The sequence below is a fragment of the Meleagris gallopavo genome, chromosome 16, assembly GCF_000146605.3.
Source record: "Meleagris gallopavo isolate NT-WF06-2002-E0010 breed Aviagen turkey brand Nicholas breeding stock chromosome 16, Turkey_5.1, whole genome shotgun sequence".
Lineage (NCBI taxonomy): Eukaryota > Metazoa > Chordata > Aves > Galliformes > Phasianidae > Meleagris > Meleagris gallopavo.
Genome location: NC_015026.2, coordinates 7394321 through 7414223, shown reverse-complemented (window position 1 = coordinate 7414223; position 19903 = coordinate 7394321). Strand labels below are relative to the sequence as shown.

At 52.5% G+C, this 19903-nt stretch overlaps 4 protein-coding genes and 1 long non-coding RNA gene across 5 annotated transcripts in view; 3 read left to right on the top strand and 2 right to left on the bottom strand.

Annotated features, from left to right (window-relative positions):
* Window positions 1-1466, top strand: part of RPS2 (ribosomal protein S2) — a 5682-nt gene extending 4216 nt beyond the window's left edge. Inside the window, 4 exon segments of the mRNA XM_010719813.1 lie at window positions 218-459; window positions 540-699; window positions 1020-1111; window positions 1344-1466. Of these exon segments, the coding sequence (XP_010718115.1) occupies window positions 218-459; window positions 540-699; window positions 1020-1111; window positions 1344-1424 (575 nt within the window). The 3' untranslated portion in view covers window positions 1425-1466.
* A 446-nt stretch (window positions 1467-1912) lies between these two features.
* Window positions 1913-3508, bottom strand: NDUFB10 (NADH:ubiquinone oxidoreductase subunit B10). Its single transcript, XM_003210690.4, has 4 exons — window positions 3300-3508; window positions 2937-3075; window positions 2466-2605; window positions 1913-2127 (listed from the first exon to the last, which is right to left on the bottom strand). The coding sequence occupies exons 1-4, from the start codon at window positions 3445-3447 to the stop codon at window positions 2027-2029; spliced, it is 528 nt and encodes a 175-aa protein (XP_003210738.1). The 5' UTR covers window positions 3448-3508; the 3' UTR covers window positions 1913-2026.
* A 753-nt stretch (window positions 3509-4261) lies between these two features.
* On the top strand, window positions 4262-11598 carry RPL3L (ribosomal protein L3 like). Its single transcript, XM_003210683.3, has 10 exons — window positions 4262-4368; window positions 5229-5421; window positions 6022-6190; window positions 7044-7179; window positions 7809-7995; window positions 8572-8732; window positions 8996-9097; window positions 9386-9481; window positions 9951-10070; window positions 11481-11598. Exons 1-10 carry the CDS (start codon window positions 4366-4368, stop codon window positions 11535-11537), a joined length of 1224 nt encoding a protein of 407 aa, XP_003210731.1. The 5' UTR covers window positions 4262-4365; the 3' UTR covers window positions 11538-11598.
* A 413-nt stretch (window positions 11599-12011) lies between these two features.
* Window positions 12012-17466, bottom strand: LOC104913489 (testis-expressed protein 2-like). The gene is given in 13 exon segments (XM_031555856.1): window positions 12012-12733; window positions 12832-12952; window positions 13299-13511; window positions 13628-13765; window positions 13872-14004; window positions 14156-14255; window positions 14368-14514; window positions 14702-14919; window positions 15165-15468; window positions 15539-15739; window positions 15814-16170; window positions 16173-16678; window positions 17366-17466. Coding segments are annotated over 12 exon segments (2541 nt in total). The 5' UTR covers window positions 16656-16678; window positions 17366-17466; the 3' UTR covers window positions 12012-12607.
* On the top strand, window positions 15520-17344 carry LOC109370227. Its single transcript, XR_002120185.1, has 3 exons — window positions 15520-15605; window positions 15820-15931; window positions 16870-17344. It is a non-coding gene; the product is annotated as an uncharacterized LOC109370227 (long non-coding RNA).
* Window positions 17467-19903: the final 2437 nt, after the last annotated feature.

The following is a 19903-nucleotide window of genomic DNA, read 5'->3' as shown; positions in this document are numbered from 1 at the left end:
ACCAGGCTGCCCAGGGCCCCATCCAACCTGGCCTTGAACACTTCCAGAGATGGGGCATCCACAACCTCTCTGGCAGCCCGTTCCAGCCCCTTATTAAGCTTCATAACTTTATAAGCTATAGGAGCTGCTTTAATAACTGCTTAATTGTAATGTACTGTAGCTGTTAAATATTGATCATGTGCTTCTGGTTATCTATGGTGAGACCATGTTCTGCCAGATTATGTTCTGCTGAGAGAGTATTCCTACATAACAAAGCCTTGGCTGAAAACTTTCCTTCAATTTTAGGCTTTTGTTGCCATTGGAGACTACAATGGCCATGTTGGTCTCGGTGTTAAATGCTCTAAAGAAGTTGCTACTGCGATTCGTGGGGCAATCATTTTGGCTAAATTATCCATCGTACCAGTGCGACGAGGCTACTGGGGGAACAAGATCGGTAAGCCTCACACTGTGCCTTGCAAGGTAAGAACAACTTGCTGTGCGTTGCCTGTGAGTCACGTTGTGGTGTGTGCTGTGGAAGCTGTAACCTGTTGTGCTCGTAGGTTACTGGGCGGTGTGGATCTGTCCTGGTGCGTCTGATCCCAGCGCCTCGTGGTACAGGCATCGTGTCTGCCCCTGTTCCCAAGAAGCTGCTGATGATGGCTGGGATCGATGACTGTTATACCTCAGCCAGGGGCTGTACTGCCACACTTGGCAACTTTGGTAAGTGTGAGGTTATTGCATTGTAGTTAAGCTATGTGTGTGTTCTGTTTTACTGAAAGGGAAGATAATGCTGCAGTATTGTTAAATCCGTGTTAAATGGAAAGCACCCAATCTCCCAATCTGCGCGGTTGCACTTGCTTGAAGTAGTGTAATTGTCGTAAATGGAGAGAGAAAGGAAACTGAATTTTAAGAGTATAACAGAGAGATCATCTTATGGTCTCTCTGTTTCCTCTGAAATTCTACACTTCCGGAGATGCGTAAGTGGGTACAGGAGTTAATTACTGTAACGGTGATGTGCAATGTTTAACTTCTTTTTATAGCTAAGGCCACCTTCGATGCCATCTCCAAGACATACAGTTACTTGACTCCTGACCTCTGGAAAGAGACTGTTTTCACCAAGTCTCCTTACCAGGTACACATGCAATGCTTCCTTCAGTTCCCAGCTCATGTTACCCTGATAAGTTTGGGGTAATACTTTAGTATTTCATGTTCCAAGAAGAAAGAAAAAAGCAAAATATTAAGTAACAGAACACCGTATCTGAACATTCCACCCAAGTATACACAGCTTGTTGAAAAGGGTTATAATGCTGAGAAGTCATGACAGTGGTTTACAGAAATTAAATGCTATTTTTCTTTTTATCCAGGAGTTCACTGATCATCTGGCTAAGACCCACACCAGAGTCTCAGTGCAGAGAACCCAGGCAGCTGCTGTGGCAACTACTTAAGTGGTTTTTGTATGAGGCAATAAAGTGGTCAGTGGACAAGAAGTTGGTTTGATTGGATGCTTTGTGTGTTGGGCAGATGGATTAAGTCTGTGCTTGGGATCTGAGTAGGCTCAAGTTCATGGGCTACGGCCTGAACATCTGCTGGGTGGAACAGAATGCTTTACACTAACCCTTGTTAATCGTATATTAATCGTGAGCGGGGTTTGTAACCAAAGAGCAGGGAATATAATATGCCTTTATACTGTCCTTTCACAGCATGTTTACTCTGAGGATGTTCCCTACTGTGGTTGGATAGAGTAGAATTAGTGGTTTGTAGATTAATGGTAGTAGAGAAATCCAGCGGGGACACCCTATGGTACCACAGCTGGGGTGGATATGTGGAGCTGCTCTGTGTAGAGGGTGGTAGCAACCAACAGGAATGCAGCTCTAGAAAAGGAAGAATTGTAAGTTTTTGCACACCTCTTCAAAGAATGAGTCTATGCTAATGCTATGGCAGATGTTTGGGTTTGCAAGTTTATTGTAGATCATCACAGTTCACAGATGCAACACAGGATTTGATAAAAGCACCACTGACAGAAGTGCCAATTATTCTGTATCCAGATCTACTGAGATGCATTTTCTTGTGCCTTCATTTCTTCTATCATCCTGTGCTTCTGCTTCATCAGACATGTCCTGGCATTTCCATGGACACCAAGATCACCATCTAAAACGAAAGGTAATCATGTGAATGTCTGAAAAGTAGCCCTCAACAGCTAGGAGAGAACCAGCTCTGACCCAGGTGAAGTGTGGCACTTAAGACAGTGCAAGCTGCAGTGCTGAGAGAGAAATGCACATAGCTTTGGGTACTGCAGGAGTGTCAACAGTGCTGTGTTTATTGAAATGTCACTGCCCAGGGCTAGTGGGTCTGGCACATCTGAACACTGAACCCAGATCTGCATCATTTTCCAAGAGGGAGTTTTAATGTAAAGATGAGATCTTTTGAACCCTCCTTTCCCCATATGCTGTTACAGCTATAGCAGATGTGAAGGCTGCTGTACTCACATCTGTCTTGGTAGGCTTTGGTAACCTCTGCAAGCTGCTTTGCCTCCTTGGCACAATTCTGAAAATGGTTTGGTCCTTCCCTGTGCTTGCATGCACCAAGCCTTTCCCGGACTATCTCCACAATCTGCTGATCCACCAACCTGTGTGGGAGATAAGTAAGAATGCAACTGCAGCACATGGACTACAGAAGAGCAGAACAAAGGGGTGATAATATATAGAAATTCAGTGCTGCAGAAACCAGGTCGTGCAGGATGGCACTAATGCCAGCCTGCCCAGCTAAGCAGGCTCCAGGGGACAGAATGACTGCAACCACCAGGGGATAGTAAGGGGTAGACACAGTGGCTTAGGTAACCATTCAACACCCCAAAATCCACGTGATTCCAAGCCAACCCCCGCGACTCCCACAGCCGACCGAGAAGAGCAGGAGCGCTCTGTGACTGCCCGCTGGGGGCAGCCCTACGCCAGCCGTACCTGTCCCTCCTCCACTGCGCTTCAGCCTCGTAGAAGCAGAGGTAATCCCCCTCCATGCACTCGCTCAGGTCAGGCACACGGCGAAACTTCTGGTGGTAGTAATAGGACTTGTTCTTGGCTTGCTGGCGCTCGACCCACTCTGCAACAGCAGCGGCACGGTCAGGCACCTCACAGCCCGGGGTGTAGGTGCGTCTGTCTGTGCCACCACCGCTGCGTGCACCGCCTGTCCCTGTATCCCCGTGTCTGTCCCGTGTCCCCGTGTCCTTGCTTCCTTCCCGTACCGGTGTCCCCGTCCCCACACCGCGTAGCCGCCCTTCCGACGGCAGCGGGAAGGCCGCGCTCAGCCCGGTGCCCGGTCTGTACCTCGTACGAAGGTAACGGGCGCATCGATGATATAGTCGAACGCGGTCTGGATGAAGGTGACCGGGTTGGGCAGAGTTGAAGTGCTCTCCGAGACCGGAGTACGGCTCGGCGGCGCTTTGTACACCTCCGGGTCCGGATCGTCCGGCATGGCGGCGGCGGAGCTCGGCGGACGGCGGGGGACGAGGGAGAAGATGGCGGCGCCCCGCACAGCGCCGGCGGCGGCGGCGGACGCAGAGGTCAGAAGGCGCGGCTCTGCGCATGCTCCCTAGGGGCGCGGCGCATGCTGGGAGTTGTAGTCCGCCCGCGGCCTACCTGCTATGGCGGCTAGGTGAGGGCTGGCTTCATGTTTTCCAGCATAGAAATGTAGTATCGCTAAGGTTGAGAAAAAAGACCCCAAGTCCAACGGCAAGCCATCCCACTATGCGCACTGATGGTGTTCCTCAGTGCTGGATCTCCGCGGTCCTTGAGCACCTCCAGAGTGCCCAGAGTACCCCCTCCCTGGGTAGCAGTGCCAGTGCTGGGCAGCAGTTGGGACTGCTCTTTCAGAGAACTGTTTCCTAATTTCCCACCTGAGCCTCTCCTGGTGCAACGTGAGGCCGACACCTCTCATCCTGTCGTTAGCTGAGAGCAGAGGCTGGCCCACGCCTCACCACAGCTTTTCACTGTGCTCGCTGTGCCTGCTGGCTCAATCTCTATCCCAGGAAGAATCACAGCCTTTATTCCTGGCCTGATGGGGGACTTCTTAATCTGTCCCTACCCAGAGTTTGGCCACTGGCTGTGCCCCTTGAAGGAGCTCCCACAGTTTGGCTGTGCAGTGTGCAGTTGGAAAGTTATTGTGATTGGTGCCATTCATGTTGGACTTGAGGAGGGGAAGCCGTAAACTGAGACACCAGCAGTTGACCTTTACCACATCCCAACTGTTAGAGTAAAGCTGGCAGCTTTGCTAAGTATGAAATGAATATCGCACCCAATGAAGCTAGTGGCTAAATTTGTGTCTTAAGTATTAAACAGGAGGTGCACGTAGTGATAGCCTCTTCCTGCTGCTGACTTGAGCTGAAGACGTCCCATGGTTTGTAAAGCTCGGCACTGCTGCCTTTTGGATTGCATGGAAAGGGGCAGTGAGCAGGGCTAGGTTATTGGTTAAATTAGTGCTGAAATGGGGCTGGACCTGACATAACTTCACTCGGGATGGAAAAAAGGCTTGGTGGAAGGTGCAGCCAGGTTCTCTAACTGGTCTACAAGGAAGGAGTTGTAGTGGGCATAGATCTAACTCCTTGGTGCTTGGGCTGGACCCTAGTTCCCCTGCCTCGAAGCCAATACCATAAGAATTTGTCAATGTCTCTCTAAAATGCTGTTGCTTTTCTCTGCCTGACACAACCTGACTTGGGATTGCGGTTTGTATATTTAGCTCTGCTAATTTGGTTTCAAGGTACATATTTAACCTGCACATGTTCTTATTACTGATTCCTTTGGGCATCCTTTCTGGTTTCTTCCGATTGTTAGCTGTGCTTGCTTGGTGCCATTTTCATTGATGACAGAGCATTGAATGTGACCCTGTGAATTCTTAGCAGGCCCTTTTTGATGATTCTGAAAATAAAAATTACAGTTAACATCACAGTACAGCAGACCTATTAAATAACATATTTCTCCTTTAAATTGTTGAAGCAGAAAGGAAAAAGATTGTTGTCAGTTAGTTTGCACCATTTTTCCAGAAGAGTACTAAATTCTTTGATATGTGTGGTAGAACCTTAAACAAAAGCCCGTGCCATTACAAATTATTTCATGTTGGAAGTAAGGAGGAGCCCAGAATCTCTCCAGTATTCACTGATGTTAAAAGGGATATTTCCCCTGGTACTTTGGGCTCAGTCCTTTGAGTATCTTCTAGGACCCAAGGGTGAGTCTGATATTTTTTATTTCTCCTTTCTACAGTCCCACCGCAAATTCTCTGCTCCTAGGCATGGCCACTTGGGCTTCCTTCCTCACAAGAGAAGCCGTCGCCACCGAGGGAAGGTGAAGACGTGGCCTAAGGATGACCCCAGCAAACCAATCCATCTGACAGCTTTCATGGGCTACAAAGCTGGCATGACACACACACTGCGGGAGGTGCACAGGCCTGGACTCAGTAAGGATTGGCTAAAGGAGGGGATCTTATCCAGGAGGAAAGAGGGGGAACAGACTTGTTGTTGGGAAAGGCTGCTCATAGAAATGGGTAGTGGAGCACGTATCTTCTTGGCTATGTCCTGTAATGCTGTCCAGATATTTGATAGCCAAAGGCCATCACATGACCTATGTAAGCTGAGTCTGGGGATTTCCGGGAAGTCCCTAGTTTGTTGGTTGGTGGTTTGTTGGATCCTGCTGGCAGAAGCACCCTAACAAATGCTGGGCACTGTGAAACACCCTCATGGGGAATTTTATAATGTTACCCTGTGGGATGACTATGAGATCGGAGCCATACTCCAGGGCATCCAATGCTCCTTCCAACATGCAGAAGATGGGTTAAAGTGTGCTGAGCCATAGAATCTGTCCTCTTGGGTGCCTGAAGGTCAAACTCTGCATGGCTCTCCAGCAGGACTTGTGGATGTGGGAAGAGATGGAAGATCTAGTAGTGAGAGTAGAGTGTGACTTTGCCTCTAGCATACTGCTTGCTTAGTGGGCCAGACACATAGACTGCTAATGGCTCCCAGGCAAGAGTCTGATCACTTTTCCCTTTGCTATCTTGCAGGGATCTCCAAGAGGGAGGAGGTGGAGGCTGTGACCATCATTGAGACCCCACCAATGGTGGTGGTGGGAGTTGTGGGATACATAGATACACCAAAGGGCTTGAGGAATTTCAAGACTGTTTTTGCTGAGCACATCAGTGATGAGTGCAGACGACGTTTCTATAAGAACTGGTACGTGCCTCCCTGGGTGGAGTGTCACTGGGGTCTCTTGCAGGCTCTCTGCGTTGACTACATGTTGCAGACAGCTCAGCTACTAGCAGCTGGCTCTGAGGTGGAATGAAACAGCTATTTAGTCATGCACAGAGATACTGCAAACAGCTTGATGCTGGGAATCAGCATATGCATATGTAAATTTATTCTAATAGTTGAACTGAGTTAGTGCTTTCTGCAGTATCATATACAGTGCATGCTGCAGGTCCATTTTAATTAGTGTAGCTTGGGCCCATCTATTCCTCATTAAACTGAGATGTTTGAGGTAGGCAGCAAGTGAAGATGGGAGGAAAAACAGATTTTTCAGGAGGAATACTGATGCAGAATGTGCCCCTTGGCCCTTGTAAACAGTAACAGCCCAAATCCCACACCGACAGAGAGGAAAATGGAAACATGAATTTCATAACCATGGGAATCGTGTCTCCTGCAGAAGTGTGTGTTGGCCATCAGATCCACCCACCACATGCTTCCAATCCTTGTTGAAGGCTATGTTCTCCTTTCTCCGCTTAACTCTGATTTTGTGCTTGTATTTTAATGGCACTGAGCCAGTCAGTAGGAGACAACTGGATTATTCTTCATGCAGAAAGGTCTGAATTAGCAGTCCTTTTTGCAGCTCATTATTTGCTTTCATCTTCCCACCTCAGAGCCCTCTCTCATGAGCCTGGCAGCCAGGGATGATTCAGGTACCCATGGGTACTCTATGCCTTCAGGAAGATGCATGGACCTTCTCTCCCCGTGCTGTTTAGTCTGCAAGGCACAGTGAAGAATCAGTTCATGTTGAGCTCTTGATAGACGTTAAACGTTTCTGTCATAGGCACAAGAGCAAGAAGAAGGCTTTCACCAAGTACTGCAAAAAATGGCAGGATGAGGATGGCAAGAAGCAGCTGGAGAAAGACTTTGCAGCTATGAAAAAGTACTGCAAGGTCATTCGTGTCATCATGCACACACAGGTCAGGGTCTTCCTCAGCTTGAGAGAGCAGTTAGGGCTGGGAGGTTGGCACAGGGGTTGTCATGATGGGGTCAGGGGAGACAGCCTGTGAAAGCAGATGAAAGGCTTGGGGAAGAGCATGCGGACAGTGGGAGGTGCTGGCTGCCCTTTCCAATCACCTCCTGACACCAGTCCTGTCCATGTGAGCTGGATTCAGCAGGGCTCCCTGCCTGGATATCAACACAGGGTGAGCCCTGTGTCAGCAAGAGACCTAGGGCCCCATGATCACCTCAAATTAGCAACTGGTGTCGAGTGTTGGGAAAAAATAACCCACAGGCAAACACAATTTTGCCAGATGCAGATTGCTGGATATACAAGGCCCATTTTTGTGCTGATCCGTGGAGTTAGCAACTGCATTGGAGCCTGCGGCAGAGCTAAGCTGGCTTAACTTCACTTGTGGCTGGTGCAGACGGGGAGGGACACTGGCTGTCATAAAAGAAGTTGACATTGTGGTGGGGAGGGGTGATAGGGAGCTGGCTCTGCTCACTCTCTGTGCCTTTCGCACCTCACTAGTAGTGGGTGTTGTGGCCCTGCCTGCATGTTCACAGGGTGTGAGGCAACATTTTGCCCTAATGCACTGTCTTAACACAGATGAAGCTGCTTCCACTGAGGCAAAAGAAAGCTCATGTGATGGAGATTCAGCTGAATGGTGGGACAGTGGCTGAGAAGATTGATTGGGTCCGTGAGAGGTTGGAGAAGCAGATCTCTGTGCACAGCGTCTTCAGCCAGAACGAGATGATTGATGTCATTGGTGTGACCAAGGGGCATGGGATGAAAGGTACAAAGTGGGAGGACTTTGGCTTTATCCTTCTCACCTTACGCTGCCCATAAGGAAATGCTGAGGGGAGAAGAGTGTGAGCCACGCTGAGAACCCACCAACTTATTGTACAGAGAGTAGCAAAGAGCAAGTAGCAAAGAGCCTGTGTATCTCAACCACGGTGTGCATTTCCACTGTAGCAGAGTTTGGTTTCCTTTATGTCAGTGTTGGCTATGTTGTCTGCCATGCCCAGAGTCCTCCCTGAAGGCTTAGAGGTGTTGTGAGGATGTAAAGGCGCTGCACTTCTCATAAGCCCCACATCTGTGAAGATGTGGGTGTTTGTGTGTGTGTATATGTGCTCAGCAGGAACATATCGCAGTCTGATCAGATCCATTGGAAGTGAGAACAGTTCTGTGCTCTGGCCCCTCACTGTGGTGACAGCTCTTGGTCTCCTTCCAATACGGTGTCTTCTGTGAACATCAGAAGAACGACAAAACTTTCTCCTCACTTCACATTCCCTCCCAGCACTCAGACATCAGCCCTGAATCTCCCCTACTCCCCAGTGTTCTCATTACCCCTGTCTGGTCACACTTGCAGGGGTGACAAGCCGTTGGCACTCCAAGAAGCTCCCCAGGAAGACACACAAGGGCTTGCGCAAAGTTGCCTGCATTGGAGCCTGGCACCCAGCCCGGGTCGGCTACTCCGTTGCTCGTGCTGGCCAGAAGGGCTACCACCACCGCACAGAGCTCAACAAGAAGGTATGGCCCAGCACTGCACCTCCCTTCCATGCTGTCACATCCTTCTTTGCACAATGGCCTCAGTTCCCCCACAGCTTCTTTTATGTTACCCTGGAGATGTGCAGGGTTCTCATTCTGCGTATCTCTTCTTGCTTCTTGCTTGTTTCCTGCTCAAAAGGTGCACTGCAGGCCACATCTCAGTGATAATCATGTTTGTTGTTTCTGTGGCATCCATCAGTGTGAGGACACTAAAGTCACCATTGCCATTTTCTTCCTTTTCTCAGATTTTCCGCATTGGCCGTGGAATCCACGTGGAAGATGGCAAAGTGGTGAAGAACAATGCCTCAACAAATTATGATGTCACGGAGAAGAGCATTACACCTCTGGTAAGAGGTAACAGGGCTGAAACTGGCCCTTGCTGTAGGAGTCTGGGTTAGAGAAGTAATTCTTTGGCAGGACGCAGCTGCATAGGAAATGGTTTGGATTCCACTGAAGGAAATACATTCAGTGTGGCTGAAATACTCTGGTGACACTGGATGGCTGTTCTGAAGGCTGTGCATTTAGATAGCTTGAAGGACTGTCAGTCCTTCCTCTACTAGAAAATGTCACCAGCTTGTCACGTTCCCATCCAGTACTCCTGCCTGCCTGCCAACCCTCTTTGTCTCTTCCTCCAGGGTGGCTTTCCTCACTATGGGGAGGTAAACAATGACTTCCTAATGCTGAAGGGCTGTGTCGTGGGCCCGAAGAAGCGTGTGCTCACTCTGAGGAAGGTGAGAGTGGGGAGGGACTGACTGTAGCTCTCCACTAACAGATGTACCATGTGCATGAAGCCCATGAATGCTGGGCCGTGAGACTGGTTGAGCTCTTGATGCTGTGCGCAGAGAGCGTGTCACATGAGTGTGGTGCTCAGTGAGACCATTTGCAGAGTGGCTAACTATGGCAGTGTGCAGCAGAATGTAGATGTTCCTTTGGGGGTGTGGCTGGGGGAGTTGCAAGTGGAAACCTTGGCCATAAACAGATGGTGAGGAAATGAAATGCAAAGCAAAGAGCAGGCTTGTTTCAGAGCAAGCAGAATTATCACCTGCCATCTGAGCACCAGGATGTTCCTCTGAAAAAGTAGATTTCATGGAGCAATTGTCTAATGGATGCACTGAGGACACTTGAGCATTGCCTCCACCAGAGCAGACATCCAGATTTTCTTAAAGATAAGCCTAATGCACTGTGACTTTTCTCTTTCAGTCCCTTCTGGTGCATACACGCCGTCGAGCTCATGAAGCCATTGAACTCAAATTCATTGATACCACTTCCAAGTTTGGCCACGGCTGCTTCCAGACAGCTCAGGAGAAGCGTGCATTCATGGTGAGTTACACTCTGCACCAGCTCCAGCTGCTGGGCCGTGCTCACAGCTGGGGCTAAAGCAATTGACTGACTCCAGCCAAGCATCTGCTTCTAGACATAATAACAGCCAGCTGAGCGATTGGGACCATCTTGCATAAAAGACAAACATGAATTCAATTCACGCAGCAGATATTATGCTAAGGAAGAACATGATGATCATATGAGTGATCCAAGACAATGCAGCTAGCAAATAATATACCATATGGCCAACCAGTTTCCATTCACCATGGGATGTTTTAAACAAGCAGTTAACTTGGCAAGCACTGTATTGGACATATGGTCCCTTTCACTCATAATTGTGAACTTCTTTGATTTGTTTGGAATGATTTAAAACTTTAATGTTCTTAAGAGGAAAAGGTTGGGTCAAATTCAGCCACAAATTTGTGATTTTTCTGTCAGGAAGCTTTCAAAAAGGCCAAGCAGTATGTTTTTCTTAAATCCAGGGCAAAATAAATCCAAAACAAACGTAGCTTCTTGAATAGTTTTGCAGCCTACGCCAGGCTGGTGCCTATGTCTGAATACAAAATTGAGGAAGTGTTTAGTGAGCTAGACCTGCAGCTAGCAGAAAAAACTGCTGCATAACAGGCAGACATAAACTGTGTCTGGATGTGGCCCGTCAGCCAGAAATCCTACATGAAGCTAGCTAAGCCTCCTTAGCCCCAGGCAGGGGGATTGGTTATGCAGTGTCTTAGCAGAGCTCTTTTAGATGTTAAGCCATTTTCCTTTAGCTCAGCATCAGGAGCTTGTTCTGCAGTGAGAATGTTCATGTTCTGCTCTTGTTGTCACTGCAAATAGCTGTGACATGGAGGTCAGAGACAGGGAATGGTTTTACCTGGTTGTGGGTGGTTTATTTGCTATTTTTTACTGTGAGTGAGAGGTTCCCCCATGAATAATATGGTAAAACTTTACATTTTACTAGAAGTAATACGGCACAAAAGCAATTCTTGCAAACTGCTCCTATGGGACTTCTCTGATCCAAGAAAACCCCTTTTATTTCCTGATGGAAACCCCTCAGACTCACTGATGTGATTTTGTGCCCTTGGCTGTGGGAAACCTTACCTTGTTCAGGCTCATACAACTGGGTGGTTCCAAGCAGGTCATTGCCACTTGCTGGCAATGTGTAGTTCAGATAAACAGTTTGTGCAAGACCGTGATGTTTTGCTCGTGATTCCTGCAGGGCTAGCAAGGCCCCAAGGCTTGCTGGTGAATGGCAGCACAGGGCTACTAGATGGGAAACAGAGGCCAGCAGCAGCCTAGCACAGCAGAAAGGGGCCAAAGCTGCAGTAGTGCTCCACACAGCTCATACACAGCCTTGAAAACCATGTTTGTATGCTGCTAACACTTAGACCTCTCCTCACTGCTCTCTTGTAGGGCCCTCAGAAAAAACACTTGGTGAAAGTGAAGCCAGGTGCGCAAGAAGAGCTGTAAGGGATGAGATGCACAAGGCTTCCTAATTGGACAAACTTCAATAAAGAGTCTTCAAGCTGTGCCTGCTGCCTGTCTTCCTTCTGGAGGAGTGTCTTGCCGTGTATACTGCTTCCTATGGGCAGCAGTGTGTCCTCGAGCACCTCAGCCACTGGAGATGGTACAAGTATGTCTTGGTACAAGTAGTACTTGGGACAGGTTCTCATGGAGAGGGACTATCTGGGAAGGCAAGTGTCTACTCTGTCCCTCTGGATCCTCCCTTTCCATGGCCCAATGAATTTCTTCACTGGCATGTATTCACTTAAACCACGGTGAAGCAATCCCCTTCTCTTCCAGAGCAGAGCAGGTGCCAGCAGGAAGTAGAAGGCTTCCCTACTGACTGCCTATGCCCAGCCTCACTGACTGTCAGTCCCCTTGCCATCTCCTGCATGCACACACACATACACATGTGCTCTTCTTTTTGAGCACGAGCCACATACTTCTCTCTGCACAAGACCCCTGGGCCTATCTGGCTCCCTCAGCAGCCCCAGGATTTCATGTACAATAACATGGCTGATAGGTAAGACTGGCCAGTGATGGATTTATTCAGATTTTGGATTAGTTTCTCACCCGTTTTCCTTGCAGCCCAGCTGCCAGTGGAAGAGTGTGATGCATCTTGGAGTTGTGGTGCCTTGGATCCAAGGTGATTGTGACTTGTTGAGTGCAGAACCTATCTGGGTGTCCTGCACCCTCTTTGGGAATCAGACAGTGGAAACTATGGCCCTCTGCTGCTCTGGAGCTGTCCACTTGATTAGGAGGAATCCCAAGATGCTGGTGGGAAGTATGTGAAGTTCTTGGGTGTCCAGCAAACCCCTTCCCCTGAGTCTGCTTTGTCTCTGAATTTTTTCTTGCAATATTTAAGGAGCAGGCTCATCTACAAAGTGCAGGACGCTGAGAATGAGATGAACTGAGATGCTCAGGTCCCGTGGCATAGTACTGGATGCCATCGGTGGCCAGGCCTCAGCTTGGTGATGTGTCCCAGTGAGGTCCCTGAGCCCTTTGCGGTGTCTCTATCCTGCCCATAGGGCTGCACTTCAGAGCCTCTTCTCTCCCCTGGCTGGTATGTCCCTGGGCAGCTCCCCAGTGAGTGGCTGAGGATTCAGGCCAGAATGCATGATTGGAATGATGAGATCATCCATGTTTGGCATCACCAAAATTTTCTGTAAAGAGGAATCCAGAATAACAATAAATTGATTTTGAGTAAAACTGGCAGGTTTTGTTCAGCCCTTTAGTGAACCCAGCCCTTGGGGTCAGGCACCTGAAATTCATGCTGTAGCTTCTTCTCAATCCACTCAGTGACATGTACGAATGTTACCTCCCTCTCACCCAGCTTTGGGCACACCTTCAGTTCCAGCTGGGGTGGAACACGGAAGCTGTACCTGTGAGGAGAGAGGATGGGGGCAGAAAGCATCATGTCCCACACACGTGGCACAGCCCACATGACCAGCTTGCCAGAGGCCTCACTGCTGGATTCTGGGGACCTGTGTCCCAGGAGGAGGTGACCAGTTTGTGGTAGGAGCTGTACATCCCAAAATTGCATTTTTGCATCTCCTCCCAGGTGGAGACCAGGAGGGTCTGAGAGTCCTTTTGGGAGAGCAGGCCTGGCTTGCTGGGACCCTAGATGAACCCACACCCCAGCCCAGGTTTCTTGACCAAGCCAAGGGAGATGGGAAGATGGCAGGAGGATGCACATGGAGCCCACCCAGAAGGAAGGAGAGCTGGTACCAGACACGGTCAGTTGGTGGTGGTGGCACATTCACAGCCAAGGTGCCTGCCAGCTCCTGCACCTCCACCATCAGCAGCAGTGGTGTGTTGGAAACTTCCTCGATCTTCTTTTTGATGAACTCATTTTCCGTAGCCTTCTGGAAGTACTTGGACTTGGCAATCTTATCCACAAAGCGCAGGATCTTCCGGCCCGTGCTGTTGCTGCTGACATGGCTGAGACGAGGGGACCCGCAGGATGAGACCCCTCAGAGACACAAGTCCCTTTCCAGGGGTCATCATGAGGTGGTGGGGTACCCCACAGCGTCTCAATCCCAGAATTTCCCCCTCACCCTTCAGTGCCAGGTGGCGGGACTCGCTCCCCTGGGGCTCCAGCAGGCTCTGCAGTGACAATGTCCTCCTCATCAGAGGAGCCAGCGCTGGATGACTCTGCATCGCTGTCTGCCAGCAGGATGAGCCGAGGCTTGGTCCTGTGAGTCCATGGCTGCATCAGTGCAATGCCATGGGAGCAGCACCCTCTCACCTCACTCAGGTGAAAGGATGTGGGTGAAACCCAGCCCTGTGTGGTCACCTTACCCTTCTCCGCTTGGCTCCACTTGCCCACTGTCTTCTGCAGCACCCTCCTTTCCTAGCTTGCAGAGGTTCATCTTTGTCTCGAGGGTCATCTGCAATGAGCCGCTGTAGGTGACCTCCATGTCCACCCAGAGACCTGCGAAGGAGAGGGAATGAGCTCCCATCAATGCCACAGTGGCTGCTCATGTGCCTGCTAAAGCCTCCCTGCTTGGGATCCTGGCTGGCACCTTTATAATAGCCACCATGGAGCCAGCCCTGCTGTTCCTGCTGTTCTGCAGAGTTCTTACCTCGGTCATTGATGGTGGGCTTGGAGGCACTGAGGATGGAAGGAATGGATGTGCCCATGTCCAGCTCTGTCAGTTTCAGCTCATTCATAAAATATGGGAGCTAAATGAGGGAAACCACATGGGGATGGTCACTACAGCCTGGCACCCACTAACGTGATAGGACAGGGTTCCCATGGGTGCTGCAATCTCCTGTGATGATTCCTGCTTCTCACCTTGATCTTGCTCAGCTTTTTCTGGATCTTGCTGGACACTTGCTCAGCCCAGTAATGCTCCCGGAGGAAGTCCCAGAAAATGCGCCCTACTAGTGCATTCACCCAGGCTATACAGCCCTCACTGCACCCAGCTGTATCTTCACTGAGCTGTGAGTGGGAAGAAGCCATGAGAGCCTGGAGTCAGTTGGGACCCCATGGGCTGGGGCCCTGCACTGCAGCTTAGCTGCTCCAACCATTTGTTTCGAGGAGAAGATGAACACCAAAGGATGGGAGACAGCAGTGCACGTTGTTCATCAGCTCTGCTCAGTGCTTGCATCCAGCTCTGAGATCTCACCTTGGTGGCTGCGGGGCTGCCCAGTGTGCTGTGAGGGGGGCTCTGCTCTGGGCTGCTCCCTGTCTCTGCTGGCACAAATTGGGCCATGTAGGTGCTGTAATCCAGAAAAATCTTCTGCTGAAAGATTCCGGCCAGCTCCTTGGATCTGATGGCAGAGGGGATGTCCTCAGTGCTCTCGCTAATGCTGCTGGCACCACTCTGTGCAGCCAGTTCTTTGCCTGGGGACACGGAAACATGTGCAGGTCTGGCTGCAGCAAGAGGTGATGTGTGCAGGATGACGTGCCGTGATGCACATGCAGCGATGTGCTGCATGGCTGCCATGCACACACACCTTATGCTGCAGAAAGGGAATCCTCCAGGCTGGAGGGCTCTGGGGGAGGTGAGCCCTGTTTCTGCTCCTTCATCTCCCTCCCCATTCACCAGTGCCTATCCAGAGCCCATCCTCCCAGAGGCCACATCTCACCTGGCCTGGCTTCACCACGGCTGCTGCTGGGGGTCCCACGGCAGGCTCGCAGGAGATGATGGTACCACTCCTCCTTCTCCCTTCCTGTCCTCCCAAAGAGGTACAGGCATCTTTCCCTGCAGTCCCCTGGGACGTCCTGGCCAGGTGCCTGTGGCTTCCTCATCCCTTCTTCCCCCGGCTGCTCTGTGCCATGCTCATCGCTGCTCCTGTGCTCTGTGTCTGTCTGCTCTGGGAAGAGGATGCAGATGGGGTACTTCTTGTTCCATAGTCGCTTTCGGGCCAAGCCGGGGGGGCAGAGAGAGACCTGCAACACCAAGAGGAGCGTGAGGCACTGCGGGGTCCCTGCGAGGGGACAATCCCTACTCCCAGGGCACCTTGGCACCGCTCATATCGTAGCAGCGATGGCTGACGAAGGCGACATCGAGGATCTCCTCCGCGAAGGTGGCCTGGCGTGGGATGTTGCTTTTGGGGTAGGACAGTTTGAGGACGGCCCCATCCAGTGTGGCCAGCACCGAGTGTGTGAGTGACGGGTGGTACAGCTCGGGGTCGTAGGCGTGCAGCTGGTTCAGCCAGCCCTGCAGGGACAGAGCCGGCCGGCCGTGGGCTCCCCATAGCCACCCCACAATGCCCACTGCTGCCCTTTTCCTACCTGCAGGCCATGGGTTCCCTGCAGGCTGTCTGGGAGCAGTTCGGGGCGCAGGCGCGGCAGCGGCGGCGGCTTCAGCAGGAGGAGCAGGACGGCGAGCAGGCCCAGCAGCAGGCCGCAGGTGAGGCCCAGGCAGAGGCCTGCAGCGTAGGGCGGCAGTGGCAGCACCAGGTAACCGTAGGTGAGCAGTGCGACGCAGGCCAAGGCCCGGCCCGGCACCGTGCCCCCAGGCAGGGCCGATGGCGGTGGCTGCTCCGGGGGCTCGGCCTTGCGCTGCGCCACCTCCACCACCTGGATGACGTCCCCGTAGGAGCAGATCTCATAGTGGCAGTTCAGGGTGGGTTCCCAGGGACTCCAGTCCCCGCGCCCGCTGCCCCCCCGTCCCCTCTGCCCCCCCGATTCCCCCTTGCCCCCAGGCTGCCCCCTGCCTTTGCCTGGCCCGCAGGGCCGCTTTCCTCGGCCATCAGGCGGCTCAGGCGGCTGAGGGGCTCCTGCATGGCCTCTGACAGCCGTCTCCTGGTGTCCTCCAGCCTGGCCTCCCGCAGCCGGAGCAGCGCGGTGCGGCTCTCCGACGGGGACACACTGGGGGAGGATGGAGCCGTGCGGGACTTGGATGGGGCCAGCCGCGATTGGGGGCCCTGTGGGACATCAGCCAGGAGCATGGAGAGGGGCTTCGTGTCCCCCTCCGTGGGGAATAGGGTCACGCTGCCCTCCCCGCCGCTGCCATTCTCCCTGGTGCTGGCAGGATGGGACTTTGTCCCGCTGATGTCCCTGTGTCGAGGAGAGCCCGGGGATGGTGCCAGGGTTGGAGAGGCCTCCGCCGCCACTGCAGCCTGGTCTGCCATCGCTCACATCACCGGTGGTACTGCTGAGAGAAGAGGAGAAAGCAGCTCAGCTCGGTGCCACGTCGAGATGCAGCACATTGCTGCCAAATGACCCAAGGCTGCCATGATCTGGATGCCTCTGGACCTAGTTTGGGATGCCTTTGGGGACATGGGGTTGCCATCACCAGTGGGCTCATTGGGGTGCTTGACCTCCATGCTGTCCCTCCCCTTGCAGCATCACCACAACAGAAGCAGGGATGAGCCTGGGGCTGCCTCGTGCCTGGGATCTGCTTCGTTGAGATCTTCAAAGCACTTTCCTACCATGAATTAATTACAGGCTGCGTCGCAGCTGCTTCCAGCTCCGTTTATATAATCTCATGCTTCGTGGTTTTCACTTTGCTCCTCATTTACATGAGCCAACTGTTAACCCCAAATAATCATGTAGGATGCACAAGGAGAGCACAATGCAGCTTCTGGAGCTAACAACCCACGGGACCCAGTGCAAGATTCATCCCTGCTCTGCTGCCATACTCCTGCAGGATCTGCCCAGTCCCAAGAGTGCTCTCCTTGTGTTTACTCAGCAAACCCAGCACCAGGTGGAGCCCTGTGCTCTGGGGCTGGTGCCATCCAGCCTGCAGCACCAGCCTGGCGGTTTGGTGCCACACTGTCCCCAGTGCCACAGTTGCCCCCAGTGCCACCCACAGCCCTCCTCAACCCTCAACCATGCCTACCAGAAATCCCCAATGCTCAGGGGGAGCTGCCTGGCTGCTGCTCCCTGTGCCGGGTCAGGGGCATGCCAGCTCTGCTGTGGTTACCAACCTCTTCAGAATTCCTGGGGTTTTAGAAAGCTTAAAAAAGAAAATGCAAAAGAAAATGACTGTTTCCTGAGAGACCATTAGCACAGTGGAAGACTGAGATAATAATAGCCTGAGTATATATGGGAGTTTTCATCTGGCAGGGATGCCAAGTACAGCGGGGGCTATGCACACTGCAGTGCAGCCACCTCTGGGGTGTGGGGGAGGCCAGGACTGTGTGGAGCAGTGGAGATGGAACCTGCAGCTGCCAGGCAGGGCCACCAGCAGCCTGCAATGGTGCTGCATGGGATGCCCTATCGAAGGAGCTTTGCTTGGAGCATGTGTCACTGGACCATGGCTACAAAGATATGAAAGCCTCTCAGCAGGACCCTGTCCGTTTCTGCTTCAGATGTAAGGCTGTGAGCCAATCTAGTGCAAAGAAACATGAGCTGCAACCTGTGCCTGCCTGGTGCCTTTGAGCATCTTCCCCCAAAATCCTCCCCTGACACACAAAGCACTGAGCACTTTTGCTGTGCTTCACTGCTCAGCATTGGCTCACACCAACAAACAACACCCACATCCTCCCAGGCGGGCCACTGCCAAAGTAATCTTTGCTTCTGTTGTAAAATCAAGGAGAGTTAATTGACAAATTAATTTCCAGCAGCCCTCTCCTGTTAATGAGAGCTGCCAATGGCCACTCGCTGGAGGAGGGCTGGCACTGCTCACAGGGTGATGGCAGAGCTCTGCCTTATCTCTGAGGCTTCTTTCAGCCAGCCAAACAAGTTGGAAATCCCTCCTCTAATTATCTTCACAATATACTGCTGCAGGAACCAAACCGCCGTGGCTATTAGCACTGTAACTGGAGAGCTCCCTGCATTATCCCATGATTAAGGACTTCAGTGGAAGTCACACTGCAGCCTAAGGACATAAATCTGACAAGTGCAGAGTGCTTCTCGGCAAAAACGGAGAGCTTTGAGTATAGGCATGGATTCCCCTCCTGACAAGCCTGCAGTTAGCACAAGATGGGCTGGATAGTTGATGCTGCTGAACCAGAGACTTTCTGGCTTATGCTGGCTGGAAACCTGTGCCCAGAGGTGCGTGCAGTGCTTCACTGTGTTTGGAGCCCTTCATGCCCCTCCCTCTCGTTTGCTGTCAGTGAATTACAAAGGAGGCACCTTCCAAACCACACAGCAACACAGCGTCCTCGGATCCCCCAGCCCTGCCCCGTGCCTGCCACAAACCATCAATCCCTGGGGCTCGAGTGGAGCGTGCCGGAGCCTGAGACACAAGTCTGACCTAATTTGTAATGGCAGCATCCAGAGGGTAGGAGTGCTGGGGTCTGCACATGACGGCCCCCCCGGCTCTGCTCCTGACTGAGAGATGTGGCCATGTTCGTTGTCATTAAGAACCAGAGCCCAACGGAGTGTTTCACTCCAGATCTCGGGACTCCTGCAGCAGTAGCTCCTCAGGACAGTCACCTGCACTTGTCCCAAAGGCCCTGGCGTTTTTGCTCTTGCAGCAAGCAAGTGCAATCTCAGCGAGAGCCCATGGACTGAATCATCCAATAGTATTCAGACACAGCCAGCAGTTCGCAGTGCCAGGTATTTCAGAAGGAAAAGGAAGCGACGCACAGCTCATCGCCTCCCAGTGCCTGCAGTTCACCTTCACAGCAGAGCTGTTCCCTTGCAGCACACCGGGCTGCTGCCACCACCTCCTTCCCCTGGAGCCCTGAGCACAGTACGTCCCATACCGTCCCCCAGCGACCCATGTACAGCAGGGACGGTCCCCACAGAGTCTGGAGCTCTGCTGTGCCCTTGCTGAAGTGGCAGGAAGGGCCACAACCCCTGTTGAGCCCGTGCCCCATCGCGACCCACAGCGATCCACAGCGACCTACAGCTTCTGTCCCCTGGTGCCTGCAGCCAGGCGGGGGACCCCGTGTAGGGATGGAGGATTCCGGACCGCAGAGCTCACGCCCTCCCCAGAGCTTCTCGTGAGCCCCGAGAGATGGGGCAGCCCTCAGCCCGCCCCAGGGGTTGCGCAGCCTCCAGCACCGCTCCGCACTCCCGTACCTGGCTCGGACGGCAGCGCCGGGATGGGTCGGTCCCGGTGCCGGGGAAGGACGAGCGGTGCCGGTGCTGCCCCGGAGAACTGTGCCGGGGGAAGGGGCCGGTGTGGCACAGTCTCGGTGCTGGAGGATCCTGTACCAGTGAAGAAGAGCTGGTGCCGGTACCGAAGGGCTAATGCCGATGTTGGGCAGAGAAGATCGGGGCCGGGCCGGTGCTGGAGGTGAGCGGTCGGACCTGCTCCTGGTCTCGGTATGGGGTCTGGATAGGCAGTGCCGGGCTGCGGCTCGCCCTCTTCCAGCCGCGGTGCCGGGAGCATCCGCAGGATCGCGCCGGGCCCCGCTCCGCCCCGCCGAGCTCCGCCCCGGGGCCGGTCCCACACGGCTTCTTCGGCTCAGCCGCCCCCGGGGCT

Coding starts and splice junctions, on each gene's coding strand:
- NDUFB10 (XM_003210690.4), bottom strand. CDS start 3,447: ATGCCGGACGATCCGGACCCGGAGGTGTACAAAGCGCCGCCGAGCCGT. Junction 3,076..3,299: donor GCCCGTTACCTTCGTACGAG/GTACAGACCGGG, acceptor CTGCTGTTGCAG/AGTGGGTCGAGCGCCAGCAA. Junction 2,606..2,936: donor GCGCAGTGGAGGAGGGACAG/GTACGGCTGGCG, acceptor TCTCCCACACAG/GTTGGTGGATCAGCAGATTG.
- RPL3L (XM_003210683.3), top strand. Junction 7,180..7,808: donor GTGTCATCATGCACACACAG/GTCAGGGTCTTC, acceptor GTCTTAACACAG/ATGAAGCTGCTTCCACTGAG. Junction 9,098..9,385: donor AGAAGAGCATTACACCTCTG/GTAAGAGGTAAC, acceptor CTCTTCCTCCAG/GGTGGCTTTCCTCACTATGG.